At 38.1% G+C, this 23,885-nt stretch overlaps 1 protein-coding gene and 1 pseudogene across 1 annotated transcript in view; both read right to left on the reverse strand.

The window, feature by feature from the left end:
• Positions 1-23,885, reverse strand: part of GLG1 (golgi glycoprotein 1) — a 145,804-nt gene that overhangs the window by 47,348 nt on the left and 74,571 nt on the right. Inside the window, exon 2 of the mRNA XM_026495209.4 lies at positions 16,271-16,303. Within this exon, the coding sequence (XP_026350994.1) occupies positions 16,271-16,303 (33 nt within the window). The remainder of the gene's footprint in view (positions 1-16,270; positions 16,304-23,885) is intronic.
• LOC113252486 (STING ER exit protein-like) lies at positions 18,464-20,575 on the reverse strand (annotated as a pseudogene).

The following is a 23,885-nucleotide window of genomic DNA, read 5'->3' on the forward strand; positions in this document are numbered from 1 at the left end:
GGTTGGTCAAGTAAAGTGTACCTTAGAAAGTCCTATCTAAGATGAACCCTGAAAGATTAGCAGTTAGCCACAGTAAAGGGGTAGGGAGAGAACTATTTTAGGTAAATGAAACAGCATATGTGGAAGCTCACCAAAAGGGAAACAGGGCATGTTAGAGGAACTGAAAGTCTAATGGAAGACTGACTCTGAAAACCCTTGCAAGCCATGTCTGAACTTCAACCTGAGAGTAATGGGGAGTCACTGAAGGGAAAGTAAGAGAGTGATATAACCAGATCTGCTTTTTAGAAGAACAGAGACTTATATAACCTGTGTGAGGAACAACAGAGAAATAAGCATTTAATTCTGTACAGGAGTACTGAGAATTTTGTGAATAAATAAAATATGAAGGATGAGTTTTCTTCTCTGCCCCCCTGAAAAAAAACAAAAAAAGCCAGCAAAAAGCTCTAATCCCTCACCTATCATCAATAAGTGAGTTTTTAGAAAAAAGGAGTAGAATCTGGCCACCAACTATAACAAAACCTCTAAAAGATTGGACTTCTGCCTTGTTCAGCACAGTGTATGCCCAGTGCCTAGAAGAGTGAGGGATGGAATACACAGGCATCAACAAGTATTTGTTAAATAGATTTAAAAAAAACCAAACAAACTTATACCATGATGAGTGACAAATTCAACCAATAGGACATATGAGGCCAAACTGAGAATGGGGGTATAGGAGAAGCTTAGTTCTAACTGAAGGAATCTTGGGCCTCCTGGCTCCTCACAAGCAAAGATGAATCCAGTGATTCAAAAGATAAGGTCAGAATTTTACAAACACATTTTACAATTACCTATGAATCAAGTCAGTACTACTTGGTCATTAAATTTTATATTTTATTTAAAAAAATTTTTTTAAAGATTTTATTTATTTATTTATTTGACAGACAGAGATAGCCAGCGAGAGAGGGAACACAAGCAGGAGGAGTAGGAGAGGAAGAAGCAGGCTCTCAGCAGAGAAGCCTGATGCAGGGCTCGATCCTAGAACTCTGGGATCATGCCCTGAGCCAAAGGCAGATGCTTAATGACTGCGCCACCCAGGCGCCCCTTAAAATTTTTAAAAAAGATTTTATTTGGGGGGCTACTGGGTGGCGCAGTCGTTAAGCGTCTGCCTTTGGCTCAGAGCATGATCCCAGAGTCCTGGGATGGAGCCCCACATGGGGCTCCCTGCTCGGCGGGGAGCCTGCTTCTCCCTCTCCCGCTCCCCCTGCTGGTGTTCCCTCTTTTGCTGTGTCTCTCTCTGTCCAATAAATAAATAAAGTGTTAAAAAAAAAAAAAGTTCTAAAAAAAATATTTTATTTGTTTATTTGAAAAGAGAGAGAGAGAGATAAAGAGAGATCATGAGTGGGGGGAAGGGCAGAGGGAGAGGGATAAGCAGACTGCCTGTTGGGGCTTGATCCCAGGACCACCTGAGCTGAAAGCAGACACTTAACCAACTGAGCCACCCAGGTACCCCTAAATTTTATATTTTAAAATTAAAGCAACATTCTTTTAAAATTAAGAACATTCTAATTCTGTGTGTACATCAAACCAAAGACAGATTAAAATATTTCCTCCTTACTGAGTGACCTGTAGCTGACTCAGTACCATTTCTTCCAAGAAAGAAAAAGAAAGAAACAAGAAAGGAAAGCTGTCTGGTAGCTCAAGGATTTAGAGTAAACAGCAAAAAGTGACAGAAAAATTGTAAAATACAAACCACAGAGTGCTTCCTTACTTTAATGCAAACTCACATATCCTGTGATGGGCTAGAAATTGATTTTCTGTCAAAGCCATTTAGATAATCACTTAGAGCTTCTGAAATGTCTTTAACTTTATCTCATTTTTTCATTTTTTTTGAGATACAATTCATATGCTGTAAAAGTCACCGTTTTAAAGTGTCCAATTCAGTGGTTTTCAGTATATTCACACGGTTGTACAACCATCACCACTGTCTAATTTGAGGACATGCTCATTGCCCCAAACAGAAACCCCATAGCTGCTGTGTCATTCCTCATCCTTCCTCCACCCATCCTTTAGCAACCATTAATCTACTTCCTGGTCTTTTATTTTTAATATTACCTAGTAATGAATTTTTATTCTTTCAGGAATGAAGTAAAAAGGGAATGCAGCATAGGCTGCCACTAGAACCTTTTCTTCTAGAAAACATAAACACACAGTACACCTGATTTTTGAGAGTTGATTACTTGCATCATATTTGATACTTGTCCCTTTCTGAGTGGTGACAATCAACTAAGAAAAATAACTGCAATTTGACACTAATTGCTGTCAGTTAGCAGGATGTAGTTCAGCTTCAATTTTCTTAAACATAAGATGTTCACTTATGAATCCATCCACCTACCCATCTCCCTCTCCTAGACACATACTAAGTAACTACTATAACCTGGAATCCTGCTAGGTGACAAAATGAAGGGTATAGAAAAAAAAAAAAGCCACTGCCTCAGCATTCAAGAAGCTCAACCACAGGAGCCTAAAGACGAAAAGAGTCAGACTGGGACGCAAATAAGAAAATATGGTGCGATAAATGTGACGCCAGATGCATACAGAAGATGTTATGGGAATACGAAAGAAGAACACAGCTCAGTGAATGTGGAGGAGGGATAGGTGGGGTGGTAGTGGTGAAGGTATACCAGGCTCAATCCCCAGGAATAAGAAGGAATTTTGTCAGGTGAACTGACGGAGACTGGGGTTCTAGGAGTACAAAGCTAAAAAGGACAGAAAGAGTAATGATAACTTCTAGGGACACCCATAGCCCAGAATGGCTGGGTTGAGGTATGAAAGATGGGGCTGGGGGACTGCAGGCAGGGATCAGATCACACTGAGTATCAGAGCTCACATTAAAGAATGTGTTTTATCTTACAGGAAACGGGAAGCTAACGAACTCAAAAGGTCAACTTTGGTTACAGTGCAGAGAAGGGCTAGACTAGGGGAGGCTAGCAGACCAGTTAAAAGTCAAGAACTGGTGGATGGGAGAAGATGGGATGTATGTGAGAAAATTAGGATAATGACAAGTTTTGGGTGTGGAAGGTGAAGGAAAAAATCTTCCTTCATGCAAGCTCTTGAAAGTCTGTATAGCTCATTTTATCCACTTGCTCTTCCAGTCATCTTAACATTTTTAAATCAAAGCTGTTTAGTCAATTAGTTCTATAAAGGTAGGTAAAAAATCAAAACAGTTGCCTGACAAGTCCCTTTCTGAAGTCTTACCAACTCCCCAGAGACAAATATTTTAAATTCCTTTAGTTTTTTCTTAGGGTAATTAATTCTACACTTTTAAAAGATTTTATTTGTTTGAGAGAGAGAGCAAAAGTGAGAGAGACAGAGTGAGTGAGCGCAGGGGTGGAGGGTCAAGGGAGAGGGTGAAGCAGATTCCAGATCATGACCTGAGCTGAAGGCAGACACTAAACCAACTGAGCCACCCAGGCACACCTAACTCTACACTTTCATTAAACTACTTGCTGTTTCCTGACTTGTTAGTTTTAGATATTCTATAATAGCTTTATACTATAGAAGGTAAGGAATGAACTTTTATATGCTTCTTCCTGATCCCAATATAGTTAAATCAGAATGTAAGATAGAATTTATACTATTGATGATGTAAAAGAGTATACATCCTGAGCCATACAGATTATTATTATTATATTTGTTTCTTTCTACTTTTAGTCTATCCCATATAGTTAACATAATTTATCTCATAGGCCTATTTTTCACTATACCCATTACTAAATAATCCCTAATCTCTTCCCTGGAAGAGTAGAGTTCAGTTCTAGAAAGGACTATCACAGAGTAGAAATGTGAAATCAGCAGCTGCAGTTTGGCTTTCTGGGGATAGGAGAAAAGACAGGAACCACAGCTTGTCACCAGGGCAGCATCAACTGTTCTTCAATTGAAGTCCTGGCAACAGTATGTTCCATCTGGAGGTATATTCTCTCCAGGTAACAGCTCAGGTGTGAGAAGACAAGACCCATAATGGGCACTTGAAGGAGGAGCCTTGGCTTAGAAGACTAAAGCCCCATGGGAGCCACCATCTCCAGTAACAACCTCTGGCCATAGCTTTCAGGGTCCCCACAAGGAACATACTCAGGTATGAGTTGCCACATCAGGGAAGCCCAAAGTATGGCACCCTTAGTGAGTAATTATAATTCATGTATAGTTCTTCCCAGTGCAAATAGAATTTACCAATTAGGGTCATTTTCATCATAAGCAATACTGCCTTGAAACTTAATTGGTATTTTACTCTTATCAGGTTACCAGAGAACTGAGTTACATAGTAAATAGAATTCAAATTCTCATGAAGAAAGGGAAAAGGTTTTTATTAACCTTTCACAAACAGGGCTATTAAAATAAGCTGCTATAAACGTTCTTTAGTGACACATAAACATTCCTGTTGAGTAAATAAATATCTGGAAGTGAAATGGTTGTATCATATATGATGCTTATGTTCAGCTTTAGAATATAAAGTCAAACAGCTTTGAAAGTGGTTGTACTAATTTACATTATCACCATCAATGCATGAAAGTTCTCTTATTCCACAGTCACACCAATACATGGTACTGATACCATCAGTCTTGAATTTTAGTGATTCTAATGGTGAATTATTGAGGTTTTAATTTCTATTTCCCTGATTACTAATGAGGTTGGGTACCTCTTCATTTGTTTAGAGGTCATTCAGATACTATCTTTAAAAAATGGATGTTCAAGTATCTTACCTATTTTTCTCCCCCTCCCCCCTTTTTTTAAAGTTCTATTTATTTAAGCAATCTCCATATCCAACGTGGGGCTCAAATTCACAACTTGGGAGGTCAAAAGTCGTATGGTCGACTCTTGATTGGGTTCCCTTTTCTTCCTACTAACTCAGCCAGGCGCCCCTCCTTTTTCTTTTTTTAAAAAGACTTACATCAAATTTGTCCATACAATGGTTATGTTGTATCTTAAGGCATAATTTCTATTTTAAAATTTTCATTTTATTTAAATTAAAAAAACAAAACCCACTAAAAAAACAGTTCACTCATATCTCTCATCCTTTGCTTCCACGTCTTAAAACCACCGATCTGTTCTCTGTATCTATGAGTTTGCTTTATTTAATTTTTAAATTTCTTTAGATTCCACATATAAGAGTGATCAGACAGAATTTGTCTTTCTCTCTCTCTTTTTTTTAATCCAAACATTTTTTTTCTATCACTGCCTAGGGGTGGGGAAGGAGTCAGGGCCCTAGAGGGGCTGCAGGCCTTTCTAGCCCGCCCCTGAAGGAGGGTGGGGCTCCTACAAGAAGACAATGTCCAGACGCTGGTTGGCCTTAGGGAGGTGGTCTGGAAGGCAAGGCCCTGAGGGCTGGCATGGGGGCTGGCTTGGCTCCCAGAGGTCACAGAGTCCAGGCAGGTTTGGGGAGGCCAGTTCCCCTGCTCTGGCCCAGGCCAGGATGGACTCAGTCTTGGTCGCTGCTAAGGTGTGAGTTCCCCCAACCTGCCACCAAGATGGAAGGCAGCGCCAGGGTCTTCCTCCTCGGGGTGTGAGAAGACAACTGTGCAAGTCACTGGGTTTAAATTACAAATAATAAAAACAACAATACAAAATTTTGAAAGACAACCCTTGTCCCAAACACCCACAACAAGCCTGCTTAGAAAGCAGGAAAGAGGCAGGGGCAGGAAGCCTCACCAGGGACTCAGCAGGGCCCACTGGGCTTTCACTACGTATAGTGTTTAGCATAATGCCTTCAAGGTCCAACCACGTTGTCACAAATAGCAAGATTCTGTTCTTTTTTTATGGCTGAATAACAGTTGACTGTATATAAATATCACATTTTCTTTATCCATTCATCCACCAATGGACACTTAGGTTGTTTCCAGGTCTTGACTATTATAAATAATGCTGTAATGAACATGAAGGTACACATATCTTTTCAAATTAGTGTCTTCATTTTATTTGAATAAATACCCAGAAGCGGAATTGCTGAATCATATGGTAGCTCTATTTTTAATTTTTTGAGGAACCCTTAAACTGTTTTCCACAGTGACCGCACCAATTTACATTACAGCGCATGAGGGTTCCCTTTTCTCCACATCCTCACCGGCACTTATTATTTGTAGTCTTTTTGATTGTAGCCATTCTGACAGGTTCAAGGTGATATCTCAACATGGTTTTGATTTGCATTTCCCTGATGATCAAGGATGTTGAGCATCTTTCCATGTACTTGTTGGCTATCTGTATGTCTTCTTTAGAAACATGTCTATTCACATCTTCCACCCATTTTTTAATAGCATTGTTTCATTTTTCACTGAGTTGTATGAGTTCTTCACATATTTTAGATATTAGCTCCCTATCAGATATATGATTTGCAATCATTCCTCCCACCCAGTGGGTGTCTTTTCATTTTGTTGATTATTTCCTTTGCTGTGCAGAAGCTTTTTAGTTTGATGCAGTCCCGCTTGTTTATTTTTGCTTTGGGTGTCAAATCCAAACAATCATCACAAGACCTATGTCAAGGAGTTTAAGGCCTATGTTTTCTTCCAAGAGTTTTATGGCTTCAGGTCTTAATGGTCAAGTCTCCAAACCATTTTGAGTTAATTTTTGTGGATGGTGCAATACAGTAATCCAAGTTTCCCGCACCATTTAAGAGACAGTCCTTTCCCCATTGTACATTCTTGGCTCCTTTGTTGTAAAGTAACTGACCACTATGCATGGGTTTATTTCTGGGCTCTCTATTCTGTTCCACTGATCTTCATGTGTTTTTATGCCCATACCATATTGCTTTGGTAACTATAGCTTTGTAATACAGTTTAAAATCAGGAAGTGTGATGCCTTCAGCTTTGTTCTTCTTTCTCAAGACTGTTCTGGCTATTTGGGGGTCTTTATGGTTCCATACAAATTTTAGGATCACTTGTGCTACTTCTGTGAAAAGTGCCATGAGAATTTCGATAGGGATTGCACTGAATCTGCTTTGGGTAATATGGACATTTTAACAATATTAAGTCTTCCAATCCATAAGCATGGAGTATCTTTCCATTTATTTGTGTCTTCATTTTCTTTCATTAATGTGTTGTAGTTTCCACTATACAGGACTTTGAGTTCCTTGGTTAAATTTATCTTACCCATTTTTCTATTTCTTTGTCTTTTCTCTATTGCTTTGTATGAATTCTTAAAATATTTTGGACACATAGTTAGATATATGTATTAAAATGTTTTCTCCTCTATGGCTTGCCTTTTCACACTCTTAATATCATATTTAATAAAATAAAATTCAATGTATGTAATTTATCAATCTTTTGCTTTATGCTGTCTTTTGTCTCCCATTTATTCTTTGCTAATCTCATTGTCATGAAAGTATTCTTTTGTTGCCTTCTAGAAATTTTGTTTTAATTTTCACATTTATTTATTTTTTTAAAGATTTTATTTATTTATTTGACAGAGATAGAGACAGCCAGCGAAAGAGGGAACACAAGCAGGGGGAGTGGGAGAGGAAGAAGCAGGCTCATAGCAGAGGAGCCTGATGTGGGGCTCGATCCCATAACGCCGGGATCACGCCCTGAGCCGAAGGCAGACGCTTAACCGCTGTGCCACCCAGGCGCCCCTAATTTTCACATTTAGATCTATAAGCATCTAGAATGGATTTTCTGTGAATCGTGTACAGCAGGGATAACAATCTTTATTCAAGTGTCTCTCTCTCTAGATATATAGATTGATACATAGTAGATAGTTTCTGGACTCATTCTGTTCCACTTTTCTATTTGTTGACCCTTGTGCCTCTATCATGCGGCCTTAATTACTGCTACTTTACATTAAGTCTTCAACCAGGTGGTGAAATTTTTTCTGTGTAGCTCTTTTCAAGATTGTTTTGGCTACTACTGGCCTTCTGTGTTTCCAAATAAATTTTGGAATCAGCCTGCCATTTTGATAACAACAAATAAAAGATGGCACAGAATTTACAGACAGCTTCATGAGAGTTTTAACATTTTTATAATACTGAGTTTTCCAACTCATGAGCATAGTATATACATCCCTTCATTTATTTAAGTCTTCTAATTTCTCTGAAAAACATATTGTAGTTATCTGTGGAGCAGTCTTACACATTTTCTAAGTATTTGATTTTTTTTTAAAGATTTTATTTATTTATTTGACAGAGAGAGAGACAGCCAGCAAGAGGGGGAACACAAGCAGGGGGAGTGGGAGAGGAAGAAACAGGCTCCCAGCGGAAGAGCCTGATGTGGGGCTCGATCCCGGAACACCGGGATCACACCCTGAGCCGAAGGCAGACGCTTAACAACTGCGCCACCCAGGCGCCCCAGTATTTGATGTTTTATATGCTAGATAGTGTCACTTTTAAAAACAACTATTTACTGGGGGGGGGGGCAGAGTGAGAGTCTTAAGCAGACTCCACATTGAACTCAGAGTCTGTTGCAGGGCTTGATCTCACTACACTGAGATCATGACCTGAACTGAAACCAAGAGTTGGACACTTGACCAACTGTACCACCCAGTCACCCTAAACAGTGTCACTTTTAAATTGACTTAAGAAATCTGCTTGTTACTACTATATAAAAACATAATTAAGCTTTGTGTATTGATCTTATACCTAAGGTCATTACTAAATTCACCTATTAATAGTCTATCTGTAAGTTCTTTTGGGTTTTCTACTTAATCATGTCATCTGTAAATAATGAGTTTTATTTTTTCCTTTCCAATTGTTTTTAAATAATCTCTACATCAACCTGGGGTTTAAACTTACAACCTCAAGATCAAGAGTCTCATGATCTACTGACTGAGCCAGCCAGGTGCCCTCCTTCCTAATTTTTACCCATTTTTCTTTTCTTACCCTACTACACTGGCTAGGATCTCTGTGACAATGACCCAACTAGTCTTATTGCCAATCTTGGGTAGAAAGCTGTTAATATTTCATCGTGTTTGTCTTTTTTTTTTTTTTCAGTCTAGATGTAGCCCTTTACACTTTATTAGACATTAGGATCTAATACATATCTAGAATTCTTTCACTTCTTCATTGCTACTAATGTGTATCAGTCTCTCTGATTACAAAAGAAAATGTGTGCTATTCTTTTTTCCATTTGTATCCCATTGGGAAGTGGTATTTTTTTTATCATTTTATTTTCATTTTCTTTATAAGTGTACTCTTTAATTCCCATCTCATATTTCACCCATCTCCCCACCCACCTCCCCTCTTGTAACCATCAGTTTGTTCTCCACAGTTAAGAGTCTGTTTCTTAGTTTGTTTCTTCTATTTTCCTTTGCTCATTTGTTTTGTTCAATTTCACACGAGTGAGATCATACAGTATCTGTCTTTCTCTGACTTATTTTCGTTTAGCATTATATTCTCTAGATCCATCCATCCGAGATTTCACTCTTTTTCATGGCTGAGTAATATTCCACATATATATAAATATATAAAAACATTATATATATATATATCACCTCTATATAAATCACCTCTTCTTTTCCATTCATCTACGGATGGACACTTGGGCCCTTTTCATAGTCTGACTATTGTAAATAATGCTACTATTAACATCAGGATGCATGTATCCCTCTGAATTAATTTTTTAAAATTTTTTGGGTAAATACCTAGCAGTTTGCTTATTGGATAATAGGGTAGTTCTATTCTTAATTTTTTGAGGAAACTTCATACTGTTTTTCACAGTGGCTACTCCAGTGTGCAATTCCACCAACAGTGCACAAGGGTTCCTTTTTCTCCACATCCTTGCCAACACTTGTTATTTTTTGTGTTTTTCATTTTAGCCATTTGGTAGGGGTGAAGTGATATCTCAGTGTAGTTTTCATTTGCAATCCCCTGATGATGAATGATGTTGAGCATCTTTACATGTGTCTGTTGGCCATCTGGATGTCTTCTTTGGAGAAATGTCTGTTCATACCTTCTGCCCATTTTTAAATGGATTATTTATTTTTGGGGTATTGAACTTAGCACCTCTTTGTATATTTTGGATACTAACCCTTTATTGGATATGTCTTTTTAGCTTTGTTAATTGTTTCCTTTGCTGTGCAGAAACATTTTATTTTGATATAGTCCCAATGGTTTATTTTTGTTGCTATTCGTCTTTTTATAACCACATATGATCAGGTTACTTAAATAAATCCTCTTCTAAGATGGGGGTTAAATTAGAAATCTGAACCTTAACTGGTTAACTGATAGCATTAAGGAATTATGAGATTTTCAGATATAACAGTATTGTGGTTATTTTTTTAAAGCCTTTAACTTTTAGAGGTATTTAACAAAATATTAAAAAATGAAATGATGTCTGGGTTCTGCTTCAAAATAACACAAAAGGAGGGGAAATAAGTAGGGCTAGAGATGACACAAGATGTATCTGAACAAATAATTGAAGCTGTGTGGTGATTACATGAGGGTTGATTATACTATACTCCTGAGATAAAATTTATGTACTAAAAATTCACCCTTCTATAGTATAATTTAGTGTATACTAGTATATTCAAATGTTGACAACCATCACCACTAATTCTAGAACATTTTCATCATCCCAACAAGAAACTCCATGGAGTTAGAGAACATAATGGTAAGCAAAATAAGTCAGAGAAAGACAAATACCATATGATCTCATTCATATGTGGAATTTAAGAAACCAAACAAGCAAAGAGAGGAAAAAGAAGAGAGAGAGAGAAAGAGAGAGAGACCAAGAAACAGACTCTTAACCATGGAGAACACACTGATGGTTACCAGAGGGGAGGTGGTAGGTGGATAGGTGAAACGGGATGGGGATTAAGGAGTGCACTTGTCGTGATGAGCACTGGGTGGTGTATGGAATTGGTGAATATTGTATAAACTAATATAACTAATATTGTATAAACTAATATAACTAATATTGTATAACTAATATAACGCTGTATGTTAAGTATACTGGAATTAAATAATAATGATAATAAATAAATTTAAAAAAATAGAAATGCCATACCTACTAGCAGTCACTTCCTATTCCCTACTTCCCCTAGCCGTTGGCAACCACTAATCTGTGATTTGCCTATTATAGACATTTCATATAAACAGAATCATAAAATATGTAACCTTTTGTGTCCAGTTCCCAAGTTTCATCCTTATTGTGACATATATCAATACTTTGTTCCTTTTCCTGACAAATATTATTCTATTATATGGCTATATCGTGTCTCGTTTATTCATTAATCAGCTGATGGACGTTTGGGCTGTTTCCACTTGTTTGCTGCTATAATTATTGTTGCTATGAACACCTGTGTACACATTTTTGCATGAACATATGTTTTCAACTGTCTTGGGAGTCTCTAGGAGTGGAACTGATTGTTCAGATCATAACTTTTTCAACTTTTTGAAGAACTACCAGGCTATCTTCTGTAGTGGCTGCACCATTTTACATTCCCACCAGCAGTGCATGAGGATTCCAGTTTCCCCATATTTTCAACATCTGTTATTGTCTCTCTTTTTTATTACAGTCATCCTAGTGGGTATAATAGAATAGCTTGTGATTTTGATTTGCATTTCCTTAAGACGAATGTTGTTGAGCATCTTTTCATGTGCTTATTAGCCATCTGTATATCTTCTTCGGAGAGATGTCTATTCAAATTCACTGCTCATTTTAAAGTTTGTTTATTGTTGAGTTCTAAGAGGCTTTTTAAAATTTGTTCTCATTACTAGACCCTTATCGGATGTATGATTTGCAAATATTTTCTCTCATTCTGTGGGTTGTCTTTCAACTTTCTTGATAGTGCTCTCTGAAGCACCAAAGTTTTTAATATTGATGGAAGTTCACTTTATTTTTTCTTTGGTTACTTGTGCTTCAGGTATCATATCTTAAAAACCTTTGCCTAATCTAATCATTAAGATTTACACCTATAGTTTTGTCTGGGTGATTTACAGTTTAGCTCTTATATTTAGGTCTTTGATCCATTTTTATATACGTTATGAAACAGGGGTCCAAATTAATCTTTAGGTATGTGGATATCAAGTTGTCCCAGAACCAGCTGTTGAAAAGTCTATTGTTCGCCCCCCCACACACTGAATTATCTTGGTACTCTTGCTGAAAATCAGTTTTCCATAACTCAATGTGTTTCTTTCTGAATTCTCAATTCTATTCTACTGATCTATATGTCTATCCTTATGCAAGTACTACACAGTCTTAACTACTGTGGCTCTGTAGTAAACTGTGAAATCAGGAATTATGAATGCTCCAACTTTGTTCTTTTTTCAAGACTGTTTTGGCTATCCTGGATCCCTTGCATTTCCATATGAATTTTAGGGTCAGCATGTCAATTTCTGCAAGGTTGTCAACAGAAATTTTGATAGGAATTGCATCAAATCTAGATCAACTTGGGGAGTATTACCATCTTAACAATATTAAGTTTTCTAATCCATGAAACAGGATGTCTTTTCTTTTATTTAAGTCATCTTTAATTTTGTTCAAACATCTTTTCCATAGAGTCGGTATACAAGTCTTATACTTCTTTTGTTAAACTTATTCCTAGGTATTTGATTCTTCTTGATGCTATTGTAAATAAAGTAGTTTTAATTTCATTTTCAGATCATTAATTGCTGGTCAGTAGGAATACAACTGATTTTTTAATCTATTAATCTTACATCCTGCAGCCTTCAGTCTAATTACTAATGTTAGAAAATTTCCCATAATAAAAACTTAAAAAACTAATATTGAATTTAGTCAAATAATTTTCAATGTACATACTGAGATGATGACATAACTTTTTCTCCTTTACTGTGATTAACTTTTCAAATGGTAAATTAACTTCACAATTCTGCAATAAATCCAATGCAGTCCTGATGTATTTCCCTTATATTTTAGTGGATTCAGTTTGCTACTAATTTGGTTAACATTTTTTCACCTATGGTTCACAAGTGACACTGGCCTATGTTTTCTTTCTTGTTATAACCTTGTTAGGTGGTAGTAAGGTTATGTTAGCCTCATAATGTACAGAAAAATATTTCCATTTTTTTTATTCTTTAAAAGAATGATATTGGGGCACCCAGGTGGCTCAGTCGGTTAAGTGTCTATCTTCGGCTCAGGTCATGATCCTGGAGTCCTGGATGAAGTCCCACACTGGGCTCCCCACTCAGTCTGAAGCCTGCTTCTCCCTCTCCCTCTGCTGCTCCCTCTGCTTGTGTGCAAGCTGTCTCTAATAAATAAATAAATCTTTAAAAATAAAAAAATAAAATAAAATAAAATACTGGTGACGGGGCACCTGGGTGGCTCAGTGGTTGGGCATTTGACTTCGGCTTGGGGTCATGATCTCAGGGTTCTGGAATCCGGCATCATGCTCCCTACTGAGCAGGGATTCTGCTTGTCCCTCTCCCTCTCCCTCTGCCCCTCTCCCTGCACATGCTCTTACTCTCTCTCAAATAAATAAAATATTTTTAAAAATAAATAAAAGACTGGTGGTGTTTTTTTCCCTTCCACCAAAAAATCCATCTGGTCCTTAAGTTTTCTTTATGGGATTTTTATTTACAGATTCATTTTTTAAAAATATTTTTTAAGGGGCGCCTGGGTGGCTCAGTCGGTTGAGTGGCTGCCTTCAGCTCAGGTTATGATTCTGGAGTCCTGGGATGGAGCCCTGTCAGCAGGGAGTCTGCTTTTCCCTCTGCCCTTTACCCTGCTAGTGCTCCTCACCCCACTTGTGCTCTCTGGCTCTTGCTCTCTCAAATAAATAAATAAAATCTTTAAAATTTTGTATATATATACATATATTTTAAAAATTTTATTTAAGTAATCTCTCACCCCACATGGGGCTTGAACTTAACAACACCGAGATCAAGAATCACATGCTCCACTGACTGAGCCAGCCAGCCAGTAAGATTTTTATTTACAAACTCATTTTTTAAAACAAATACAGGTTACCCAGATTTTCTACTTCTTTGGTAAGTTTATTTTTCTAGGAATTTGTCCATTGCATAAACATTTTCAAATGTATTGGCCTAACAATTGTTCACAACTAATCTTATCTCTTGGTTAACAACACTAACTCATTCCACAACTCCCTACTAGGTGGAAAACCGTTTAATTTGTAAAATCTGTTCCACTAATTTTAATGGGAAAAATTATCATGCAACCCATCCCAACCCAAAAGTGTATTAGTTTGCTAGGGCTGCCCTAACAAAATATCACAGACTGGGTGTCTTAAACAAGAGATTTATTGTCTCACAATTCTGGAGTCTAGAAGTCTGAGATTAAGGTGTTGGAAGTACTGATTTCTTCCGAGACCTCTGTCCTTGGCTTGTGAAGACAGCCATCAGGTCTTTGTATCTTCACATGGTTTTCTCTCTGTCTCTGTGTCCTAGTCTTCTCTTTTTATAGGGACATCAGTTCTCCTGTTTTCTGGTATACTATTTGTCCCCATTTTCAGCAGTGTCAAATCCTTCCTATCCTCTAGCCTTTTAGGAGTTCTAGGGCACAGATTAGCTGCTTTATGGGATTTCCCTGTGCCAGAGCCACTCTATTGATGGATTTAGAGTTTTTTTCCTTACTTTTTTCTTTATAAGTAATGCCACAATATCCTCTTACAGACCTATGTGAGTCCATTTTTTTAAGTGTAACTGTACATAAATTCTTAGAAGTAAAAATGCTAGGCCAAAGCATATACACATTTTAAGTTGACTGCTTTACAAAGTTTTTCCTATTTATATTCTTATTCATAGGCTAGAACAGAGTTTAGCAACTTTATCTGCAAAAGGCCAGAAAGTATAATCTTTTACACTTCTAGGGACCTACACAGTCACTGCTGAAACTACTCAACCTTTCTACTATAGCATGGAAAGCAACCAAAGACAGTATGGAACTGAATGGGTGTGGGTGCATTCCAATAAAACTTGATGCATAAAAACAGGCAGTAGTCTGGATTTGGCCAGTGGGTAGCAGTGTGCTGATCAGTGGGCTAGAGAATGCTTAAATCCCTATAGTCCCATCTATACTGTGTATTTATCAAATTTTTTATATTTGCTAATCAGATGGATGAAAACGCACTCATCTGTCTTTTAATTTTCACACTTCTATTTAAAAGAGAATCAAGAGAAAACAAATTTTGATTGTTTATTGGACATCTTTTTCTTTGCCTGTGAATAGTCTATTTATACCTTTTGCCTATATTTATTTTTTTAAAGATTTTATTTATTTATTTGAAAGAGAGAGAGAGAGAGAGAGAGAGAAAGCGAGAATAAGCAGGGGGAGCAGCAAACAGACAGAGAGGGAGAGGGAGAAGCAGGCTTCCCGCAGAGCAGGGAGCCCAACGTGGGGCTCAATCCCAGGATCCCAGGATCCCAGGATCATAACCTGAGCCGAAGGCAGACACTTAACAGACTGAGCCACCCAGGAGACCCTGTTGCCTATGTTTATTAACAGCACTTTCTATTAAAGAATATAGTCCTTTGGGGCACCTGGGTGGCTCAGTCGATTAAGTGTCTGACTCTTGGTTTCAGCTTAGGTCAGGATCTCAGGTCACCCCTATATAAATGATATTCAATGTACTCATTATAGCTATCTCTAGAGTATATCTGTGTGTGTGTGTGTGTGTGTATAAAACCTTTAACATAGGGCGCCTGGACGGCTCAGTCAGCTAAGTGTCTCCCTTAGGCTCAAGTTATGATCCTACGGTCCTGGGATGGAGCCCTTGCGTGGGGCTCTCTGTTCAGCAGGAGTCTGCTTCTCCCTCACCCTCTGCCCACCCACATGCTCTCTCTCATGCTGGCTCTCTCTCTCAAATAAATAAAATCTTTAAAAAAATAAAAATAGGGGTACCTGGGTGGCACAGCGGTTAAGCGTCTGCCTTCGGCTCAGGGCGTGATCCCGGCGTTATGGGATCGAGCCCCACATCAGGCTCTTCCACTATGAGCCTGCTTCTTCCTCTCCCACTCCCCCTGCTTATGTTCCCTCTCTCGCTGGCTGTCTCTATCTCTGTCGAATAAATAAATAAAATCTTTAAAAAATAAAAATAAAAAAAATAAAAATAAAGTTGTAAGCATGATAAGCAGAGAAACAATTATTTTCATATGGCAGCTATAACTGAAGTAAAACTTAAGCTTAAGTACATAAATATTTGACAAAAATCTGCTTGTTTCTAGAATTGAGGGGTATTTTCAGATTTACCATAGTCCTTAAATAAGGTTTATCATCCTTGTTAAGATTAAGAGAATCTAAGAAGACATAATGTTTCCCAAAACAACAGGAAAAGCATCCTGAATCTGCCATATATATAAAGCACATATGGTGAGTTATGGAAAATCCATACTTACATGATTGCAGTCTGAAGAAATCTCATTTTCAGGCTAAAAGGAAAAAAAAAAAAGGAGATGATGTTAAAAACAAAACAAACAAACAAAAAAAACAAGCCCTCAAGTTTTCAAATACCACCAAAATAAACTCAAAACAAGAAATCTGAATATTTAACTGAATATGTTTCTTCAAAGTAGGAAATAAAATTGGGCTTGTATGTGTTTTAGATTGCCAGGGAGAAATATACCAGAAAAATAGATGAGACATCATCACTTCCCAATCAATGGTACAATCTGAAAATGGGGGGAAATGGAGAAGAAAGTACTAAAGAAAAACAGCAATAGTGACATCAGGATCCTTTACGGGGCACTTCATAATCCTGAAAGCTACAGATGATCAGGCACAATACAGGTGTCCTTTCTTTAAAGAAAGTTAGATATCTAAAAACAAACAAACAAACAAAACCAAAAAAAAAAACAAAACCAGGCTTATTAAAGAGGGCAAAGAAGGTCCATCAATGATTTAAAAACTAATCTCGGGGCGTCTGGGTGGCGCAGTCGGTTAAGTGACGGACTCTTGATTTCGGCTCAGGTACTGATCTCAGTGTTGTGAGATCAAGCCCCACAAGACTCCGTGTTGAGCGCAGAGTTTGCCTGAGATTCTCTCTCCTTCTCCCTCTGCCCCTTCTGCTCCTGCTCTCTCTCTCAAATACATACATACATACTAACCTCATGTCACCACTAGGCGAAGCTAGGTGATGGGTACACAGGACCTCAATGTAACTTCTTAGAAGTCTATAATCTTGCAAGTATATAATTTAAAATAGAAATTTTTTTTAAAAACAGAAATTATATATATATATATATAATTATATATATATAATATAAAAATATATATATTCCCATGACTACATATACTCTGCAAAGCCAGGTCCATGAACCAAGGAAATACTCAGCTACAGAAGCTATGTGACTTTGGGTGTGTCACTTAACTTCTCCAGGACCCCTGAGGACAGAACAGGAATTTCTTCACCTAGGATCATGAACTGACTTTAGGAATGAAACTGTCTTGAAAGTGAATACAAACTTTTGTGTGTAAGTATATTTTTCTGGGAATTTACAGCTGTCATCATAATCTCAGAAAGATCCATAAGACACCCAAAAATTTAGAAACGGTGGTCTAAGATGGTTGAGATTCTCTGCAGCTTTAGCAGTCTGTAAGATCTGAGATGTGGAATACAGAAACAGAGGTATTTCTTGATTTCATGTCTTTTAATGTAGGTAATTTGCATATTATGATCATGGTTTCCTAGTGCTTCATCTTAATCATTCTCTCCTGGTCAAAGCACAACAAACAGGTTTCAGAATAAACTACTGAAAAGCTTGATTCTGAATGTTCCCCATTAAATCAACTATCACATTCACTTAAGAGGATGTTTTTTTATAGAAATTATGTCTGAACTATGATTTCCCCAAGGTGAACAGGCTGAGTTAATGAGTCCGGCAGGAGAAATTAAAGGATTCACAAAACTAACTTGGAAGTTGTCCCAGTCTCTAAAACAGAAATGCTTGGGAGTTGGATTTTGTCTAAAATTTGGAACATTCTAAAGTTAGATCGACTGAAGTTGAACTATCCACAAGATTATACCTGGTACTAAATTAAGTGACAACAGATTCTGTTTATTAATCACCTGGGAGAAAACAAAGAAAAAATGTCAACAGTATCAATGCTTTTGTGACCTTGCAAAAATCTGAAGGCTGGGCAACAACGCGATGTCTCCCTGTAAATAGAAACATTGTCCTGCAGTAGTAGTAAAGAGACCCTTCTTCTGGAGTTTACTCATTAAGAACCTAGTAAAGTGCCAATCATATGAGCAATTCATTTATTAACTTGACCCAAACCACCCCCTCCTGCCCACAAAAAAAAAAAAAAAAAAAAAAAAAAAAAAAGCAAACTGAACATAATATGGTTGGTAATGAAAGGATAAAGTCAGTCTTCTAGTTTTGGTAAACTTTCCCTGAGCAAGTGTAAATTGAATCTTAACCATCAGTCAGATTCATAACCTCTTAGTGCATTATTATGGCTCGATTAGAATTAACTTTTTTTATTTGTATCCAGGGACTGCTGCTAAGTATCGTTTTCCAAAAGGACAGTGATCAACACAGGCTTTGGGCCCTCCAACAATGCTCTGTGCGATTTACTAAAGAGTTGCGTTTTTGTGTGATTCCTTAACATTCAACCACCTTTTCAAAAGGTATGTACAGTAAAGGTCCAGTGGGATATTTTTTAAAAAGGGTATGAGACACAGATTATAGATGTTGTCTCTCAAGTAAATTAATTAGTGTGGTAGATAAAACATGAGTCTATATGTAATTGTGATGCAAAGAGTGGAGTTTGGGGTGGAGGGAGGGCCTGATACTTTAAAGAATGAAAAAAGCCCCCCCCCCCCCGCAACCGTACCCACCACCATGAGTAGGATGATAGAAAGGAAGTCAGAGGGGGTCTAATGCAGGAGGGCACATCTGAGTTGAGCCTTAAAAGGAGGCTGTGATTTGGTGATGTGATGCTGTGTGTATGCTGAGGCAGACGAGATGGGGCTGTGCAAGGTAGAAGAATGCTACAGTGTGGGAGGAATCGGAAAGGCACATTCTGTGCAGAGGGCAGAGACCTAAGTGAGAAAAGTGAGGAACCCTATGGTGACCATTCTCGGGCTTACATATTTGACATTTCCTAATATAATGTGGGTGGGATAACTACAAATTTTAATAAAATCCCAATGCTGATCGAATAATGGTTTCCCATAATCCAAATTAGTATGCTATGCTAAACACAGTGCAGAGAGTGGTAATTTAATTTACTATTATTTACCTGTGTGCTTCCCCAGTAGGTGGGTGGGGTAATAGCTGGTAAATACTGTACTGTTACTACCACTTATTATTTTTTTTAATCTTTAAACATTTTTGTTTTGGGGATGCCTGGGTGGCTCAGTCCGTTAAGCTTCTGCCTTCGGCTCAGGTCATATAGTCCCAGGGTCCTGGGATCGAATCCCACATCAGACTCCTCGCTCAGCAGGGAGCCTGCTTCTCCCTCTGCCTGCCTCTCCCCCTGCTTGTGCTCCCTCTCTCTCTCTGACAAATAAATAAAATCTTTAAAAAATAAAAAAAAAAATAAACATTTTTGTTTTGAAGAAGGAATAGGAACAGCTACTTTAGAAACTAGAGACACTCAAGCACTGATCTATTCATAGGGTTTCTACACAGCTGAAGAAGCTTATATCAAACAGACAAAAAATAGTACAGGAGATCCATATACAGAAAGATTTAGAAAAATCCATCTCTAGAAAGCAGATCATATGGAAGCAAAGACCCTGCTGAATGTAGGAGAATCAGTGGGGCTGAGGCATAAAGGTAGGAGGCAGATCGTGTAGTCCGAAGAAGTTCTTTCTCCTCCTGATCTAAACCTTTGCCTCCAGTATGGGTTGGGAGAAAGGTCTTGATCATTTGAACTGGTTGTCAATCAAAATCTCCCTCATTTTCTCTTGCCTGGCTTCCAGTAGAGCCAGCTCTAGCAGCTGTCTTTTATTTAGGACTTAGTGGTCCAACTGTTTTTCAGTCATTTCCGCATTGTGTGCATGAGTCAGCAACTTCTCTAGCCTCAATCTCCTCTTCCTCTACATCCACCGCAGACAGAGTGACAGAGATGAACTTGCCCATGTCTTTAGTCCATTTGGTCATCATCACTTTTTTTTTTTTTTAAGATTTTATTTATTTGACAGAGAGAGAGTATGAGCAGGGGGAGCAGCAGAGGGAGAGGGAGAAGGAGGCTCCCCACTGAGCAGGGAGCCCAATGTGGGGCTCAATCCCAGGACCTTGGGATCATGACCTGAGCAGAAGGCAGACGCTTAACCGACTGAGCCACCCAGGCACCCTCATCATCACTTTCTTAGGAGGCTTTTGTTTCTGAGCATAAATACTTATTTTCCAAACCCTGACCAAACTTGACTACTGCTCCATCCACAATAAATGTCACAGGAGCATTCTTCCGGGGACTGGCAAAAGAGTGGCAGTCCACACTTTGCATATGTCTTCCTGTATTGTTGTTCAATGCCTTCAGGCTTCTGAAGATACACAGTCTCATCTTCTGTGTTACAAAATTTGTGGGCATGTTTGGCGGTATCAATCACACGGAACCAATCTCAGGGCCTCATGGACAATTTCTCTGACAGCCCAGCACCAGGATTATCTGGCTACACAAACGGTGGCAGACATGGAAGGACTCCTTACCATCATCATCTTGGCCCCAGGTGTCAGTGCAGACTACACTATTTAGGCATAGTCAGAGGAGCAAGCCCAAAAACTCAACATCAAGAATAAGGCATACTAGTTACTTCTATAAGAATATGTTGAGTTTTAAAAGGGGTAAAAGATAGATATGAGCCCCAGAGAAGGGGGTGCCTAGGTGGCTCAGTTGGTTAAGTGTCTGACTCTTGTATGGGCTCAGGTCATGACATTAAAGCCCAGTGTTGTCAGGCTCCAAGCTCAGCAGCGTGTCTGCTTGAGATTCTCTCTCCCTCAGTCCTTACCCCACCCCCGTGCCCCCCCCCACCACACATACTTTCTCTCTTAAATAAATTAAATAAATAAATAAAATCTTAAAAAAAAAAAAAAAGATCCTCACAGATAAATTAGTGCCTTGGCTCTTGGATAGTCTCACTCAAGTGCAGAGCAGTAAGGGGGCTATGTTGAGGTTAAGACCGATCTGTACCTTTAAAATGAAAAAATACCTTCAATGCTCTTTAATTTTAATAAAGTAAAAGGACACACACATACACACTACAGTGGGAATTAGCAAATAGTTCTGTTTTGTTTCAGATAGCATAGCTGACCCATACAAATAAATACTGGCAAGACTTTCAGCTCTGTCAAGTATTAATCCACTCATCTTCAGTGAGGTTATACCCCTATCCTGAAAATATGAAAACACAGCGCAATCTGGTTAATTACTGAACTTAATGGCTGACAAAAAACAAACAAGAACAAATTGAGCAACTCTTGACTCAATGATGGACTGATCCATATCCATGAAGATGCCATGCCCCAAAATTTTCTTTGAGATGTCAGATTAACAATTTTAAGTAAATTTTAGAACTAGTTAAACTGACTGAATGGAAACATTCAAAATTAATGTAATTTATCATCTTCTCTGCCCAGAGCAGGAAATGGCAAACACCAAATAAGGATACAATGATCTAGTTATTGAACAAAAACTACACAATCACATTACAGCATAATCACATAGGATTCTGGTTTTACAAATCTTAAGATTTATTTTAAAAATGTAAATTACAAAAACATGTAATTTCTCTATCATAAGAAATATTGTGAACTCTTTCCTTATTTTCCCCCTATTTTACAATTATGAATTAGAAATAGAGATACCTATAAACTGTAGAAGACAGGTCATCCTCAAAAGAATGTTTGGAGATATTTCTTTTCACATAAGAGCTCAACCTTTTCATCAACTTTCTACTGCTCAATATTCAAGAAATGTAGGGATTGTTTTATAATGACAAGCATTTTAAAATCCAATTATGGCCTTACAAAGATTCTGCCTCATTTCCCCATTGTGAATGAACGAGCTTCTCTGGAACTAAACCTTCCTCATGAGGGCCTACAATCAGCAGGGACGGAAAAGTTACCTCCCATAACTCATTTTTTTCTCCCCAGGAGATGACTTAGAAATCTAGAGATTTCAGCCATTGCACTACTGGGTGTTTACCCCAAAGATACAGACGTAATAAAGAGAAGGGCCATATGCACCCCAATGTTCATAGCAGCAATGTCCACAATAGCTAAATCGTGGAAGGAGCCGAGATACTCTTCAACAGATGACTGGATTAAGAAGTTGTGGTCCATATATACAATGGAATATTACTCAGCTATCAGAAAGAACGAGTTCTCAACATTTGCTACAACATGGACGGCACTGGAGGAGATAGTGCTAAGTGAAATAAGTCAAGCAGAGAAAGACAACTATCATATGATTTCTCTCATCTATGGAACATAAGAACTAGGATGATCGGTAGGGGAAGAAAGGGATAAAGAAAGGGGGGGTAATCAGAAGGGGGAATGAAACATGAGAGACTATGGACTATGAGAAACAAACTGAGGGCCTCAGAGGGGAGGGAGGTGGGGGAATGGGATAGACCGGTGATGGGTAGTAAGGAGGGCACGTATTGCATGGTGCACTGGGTGTTATACAGAATTAATGAATCATCGAGCCTTACATCGGAAATCGGGGATGTACTGTATGGTGACTAACATAATATAATAAAAAATCATTAAAAAAAAAAAGAAAAAAAAAGAAATCTAGAGATTCCAGTTTAGTGCTGGTGGGAACATTTTTACCTAATTGATGGGTGAAGGAAACAGATTCAGGCATTCTTTCGAATACTTAACCAGATTTCCATCTAGCCTCAAGGGAAAGAATCTTCAACAGGTTGGTCTATCAGCTTTGCTCCCAGCCACGGCCACGGCAGGCACAGAGCTGTAAAGGGATAAAAGGCCTTGTTTTCCATTGCCCAGTTGCCTAGATAAAGTCAGTTTGGAGCCTACATTACCAGAGTGACACCTAGAGCAGTATCACTCAGTCTAAAGTGCTTGCATTAATAAACTATCTTGTAGAAAACTCATCACAAAGGCCATACTTCCTCTGAACCGTGAAGCTGTAAATACTACTACTATACTGCTGCTATAAAAATATAGTATCAAAATTCTTCTAAAATAGCAACTCATAGTATTTTTCATAACCTCATAAAAGCAGACACAGTATAATAGATCCCCTTACATCATCCTGTTTCAGAGGCAACAGGGCAGTAAGAACTCTGGACTAGGAGCCAAAAGACTCGAGTTAGGATTCCACTTCCATTGCATATTCATTGTGTAACACCCTTGATCAAGTCACCTAATTCTTTAGGCTTTAAATTTCATGTCTATCACAGAGAGAAATCCTGCTTTACTCAACTCATGGGGCTGCTGCAAGTAGAATGAAGCCTTTGAAAATTAGAGGGCCTTGCAAATATAAGATAGTATTGGCCTTTCATTCTCTGTAAATAATCCAATCATTTAAGCATCAAAAGCAACATTACTGCTTTCTAGTAGGCCATAATTCATGCAAAGAATATGAATTCAAAATACATGACGTATATATTTAACTGTATGTGTACACACTCTCTCTGAAAGAATACATAAAAAAATGTATTTTCACTATATACCCTTCTGCACTTTTTGAATTTTGTGCCAAATGGAAAAAAAAATCAAAGACAATTCCAGTTTAAGCTTAAACAGAGATACTTCTGAAAATATTTGGACTACATCTTCACGGTTGAGGCAATGAAAGGACGATATACTCTTCCCAGTCCGTATTTTTCTATTTTCTTTCTCTTCTGCTATTTCAAAGGGATGATGGGGGCGGGAGCAAATGCATAATTCTGAAGGATTTGTAAGTTTTGAAGCAGGAGCCGCCAGGAAGACAAAAATAAGGTTAGATGAGAGAGATAAAGACCATCTGAATACTGGAAAATGCTAAGCTGAAATGGGGGAAGAACAGTACCTCATACCTCAGCATCGATGGACT

Source organism: Ursus arctos, unplaced genomic scaffold, assembly GCF_023065955.2.
Source record: "Ursus arctos isolate Adak ecotype North America unplaced genomic scaffold, UrsArc2.0 scaffold_19, whole genome shotgun sequence".
Taxonomy (NCBI): Eukaryota; Metazoa; Chordata; class Mammalia; order Carnivora; family Ursidae; genus Ursus; species Ursus arctos.